The sequence below is a fragment of the Triticum urartu genome, chromosome 7A, assembly GCF_056163025.1.
Source record: "Triticum urartu cultivar PI428250 chromosome 7A, HENAU_Tu73, whole genome shotgun sequence".
Lineage (NCBI taxonomy): Eukaryota > Viridiplantae > Streptophyta > Magnoliopsida > Poales > Poaceae > Triticum > Triticum urartu.
This window is the reverse complement of record NC_141879.1, coordinates 628527320-628530406: the sequence shown is the minus strand read 5'-3', so window position 1 is coordinate 628530406 and position 3087 is coordinate 628527320. Positions and strand designations below refer to the sequence as shown.

The 3087-nt window shown below is 55.4% G+C and overlaps 1 protein-coding gene across 1 annotated transcript; it reads right to left on the bottom strand.

Annotated features, from left to right (window-relative positions):
• Positions 1-17: 17 nt before the first annotated feature.
• On the bottom strand, positions 18-2038 carry LOC125521438 (acetylajmalan esterase). Its single transcript, XM_048686491.2, has 4 exons — positions 1350-2038; positions 1023-1235; positions 782-930; positions 18-695 (listed from the first exon to the last, which is right to left on the bottom strand). The coding sequence occupies exons 1-4, from the start codon at positions 1597-1599 to the stop codon at positions 177-179; spliced, it is 1131 nt and encodes a 376-aa protein (XP_048542448.1). The 5' UTR covers positions 1600-2038; the 3' UTR covers positions 18-176.
• Positions 2039-3087: the final 1049 nt, after the last annotated feature.

Genomic DNA, 3087 nt, shown 5'->3' with positions numbered 1-3087 from the left:
TACCCTGCTCAACATGCTAAAACTGCATCTTTACTTTTACTTTAGGTCGGAGTAGTTTAATCTGGATACATAGTGCAGAGTGCGTATATAGCATAGCCATGGAAGAACTCATCGAAGGCTCAAAATGTTGCGGTGAGGCTTCCATCGTCTAGTCTAGGGGAGAATCAAACAGTTTATCATGTCTGTCCATTTTTCTCCTCCGGGAAGCTGAGTATCTGTGGCTGCAGGTACCTCCCGTGGTAGATGAGCCTGGACATGGCCTTGTACGCCGCCTGGGTCATGTGGATGCCGTCCCAGCTCACGTACGCCGATGGGTCCGCACACACCGCCGTCCCCTCCACGCCGCACATCAGCCTCAAGTCATAGTTGTACCTGCCGCCGGCGCCGCAGCAGGCCTTGTGCGTGCTATTCTCGTCGAAGCCGAGCGCCGGGGCGCCCTTGAGGAGGCTGAGGAAGGAGTTGAAGTAGTCGGCGTAGGCGATGGCCGCGTCCGGGTATGACGCCTGGAGACCGGCGACGGCCCGCTGGAGCTGCACGTTGTGCTTGGCGGCAAAGAGGTTGAGGTCTTTGAGGCAGGCCGTGGAGTCGTATGCCGACGGCTCTGGCGCAGCCATGGCAGTGAGGTAGCTCGGGAGGCAGCCGATGGGGAAGTTGCCCGGGACGATGACTCTGCTCGCGCCCATGTCAAGCACTTCCTGTGTGTGATGAGAGAGGCAACTCGGCAGAATTAGTTCCCAATCTTTTGGATGTACGTGTAAGAGAAGATGTTTGAAGATAGTACCTTGGTGGCGTTGATGATGGTCTGAACCACAGCTGGGATCATTTTCTCCACCTCACTGACAGACTTGTTTGCGTAGAAGGCGAAGTTGTAGTCGTTTCCTCCGATCTCCCCGACCAAAACCAGAGAAGATTGGAGCCTCTTGCGAATTTCTGCACACAGAAATTTTACATAGAGAATTAGTATGCCTGACTGCGAAAACAGTCTGCGTTGAGATAATGTGGGAAGAAAATTTATGAATTGCCTGCATCAGTAGCGAAGGTGGACTTCATGAAGTCCTTGAACCACCGGAGCTGTAGCTTGAGGGAGTTGGAGGTGAAGGGCATGGAGAAGGTGCGGTTGAACAGGTCGGCGGGGTCCATGGCGGTGGCTCCGGCGACGGCGAAGTTCACGCCGTGGTCGAAGCTCATGTTCTTGGCCAGGTAAGGGTTGAGGAACGGGAGGCCCATGTCCTGAGCTGCATTGCACATGAACCAGAGTGTCACGTACGTTCACTACGTGCAGTACTACTCCTGCCGTTCACTCTGAAGCAGAGTATGCATGCACTGCTAGTTGGGACGAACGTGCGTACCGAGGAAGTCGATCATGAGGAGGCCGTCGGAGCATCGGCCGGTGGGGCGGCCGAAGGTGACGCCGTAGGGGAGGTGCTTGATGGTCTCGAACGCGCCGGGCGGCGCCTCCTTGGCCAGGTTCCCCGTGTCCGTGATGGAGTCGCCGAGGCTGTAGATCGCCGCCACGGCGCCGTCGTCGCCGCCTTGCGCGTGGCAGCAGCACACAAACAAAGCAGCGACGAGGAGGAGGAAAGCCGCGTAGGAAGCCATGCAGAAACGGTTGTAAATGATGAGTGCGTGCGTATCTCGACAGGACTCGGAGCTAGCTAGCTACTGAATGGTCGATGAGTTCCTGCTTTGCCACGGCCTCCTTTTATACCCGGCCGGGCGTTCTAGAGAAAGGCGTGGATTGACGGAGGAGCGGTGGTTTTCGTCGCCGGGGCGGCGATGCGTGCGCGTGTGGGTGTGGCAAAGAACAGCGGAAAAACATTCTTTCTTTTTGACAGGATTAAAGGAAGACATTCTTTCTTTTTCGAGTGCCATGCCGCGCGATTCTGTGTGTCCGTCGCTTTGCTGCTGACAAGGATGTCAAGTAGGGTCGGATCCGGTCCGAGATCGTGGGGCTCGCCATCGGCTCTGCTTTGGACTGGAGTCATCGTGACCACAGATACAAAGAAAGGCATCATATCAGCAAGGAAAAGAAGAAAAGGCAACAGCCTCATATGGATACAGATCACATGTACAATGGTGACATATGGATACATGTGCATCATGATAAAAAGTAGCTTGAAGCATTTATATCGATTTTTTCTCCCCAATGTATGCTGCCATTAGTGGGGCCTCATCAAAGAATAGAAAATAAAGACTCCCACCACACGTGCATCTCTACTCACCATTTTAACATTTTCGGCTTTACGCACCAGACCACACTTTTTCTTTTCAAGCACCCGCCTCCTGCAAAGGATCCCGCTGCTCCATCTGAACCTACTTTTCCTGACATCCGATCCTATGTGGCCTACGGGGCATCACCCTGGGGCTATGCATTGGTCATGCCCTGAAAACCCAAGCTGTCGGAGCCGCGTCCCCCCACCTCCTTCTCCCCTACCCCGCCGCCGCTGCCGTCGATGACGTCCGGGTAGTTGGGGTTTGGCTGGTCCGAGCGGTGCTTGCGGACGATGAGTACCTTCTCCCCGCATGTGCGGTGGGCCTCAGTGGTTATCGTGATACTGCTACATGGTCGGCTAGCCCAGCATCCACGGCAACGAGTATGACATTGTGCGCGCTTGCTTGGCAAGGCCGTCGGTAGTATCAAGGTCGTCCCTCCCCCCCCCCCCCCCCTCCCCGGTCCACCAAGACTAGATGGGGATGCAGGCATGGACGCCTCCTACGGTGGAGATGTCGACCCAGGCTCCCGGCTGATGTTGGAATAGGAGTGAAAGGATGCGCCTTTCATTTCTTCTACCATGGTTGGGAGGTTGTGTTGAAGATTGGCGGATTCTCGGACGTGGATGCCGGTCCACATGGGTGGTTCTCCAGCGGGCTGCATCGTCGTGGTGGCGGCTATCAATCTTGGTAGTGTGGGCGGCAAGAGGTGTAGCGGAGGGTGGCTTGGGTGGTCGTTTTGTCTTGCAGTGACGACACCCTGATCCAGACCTAGAGAGTTGGTCTCGTCGCGCTTGTCCTAAAGACACATGCTATAATCTATGTCAATATAATGGCGCATACACGTAGAGGGAGTCAACGGCATGTACCGATGTC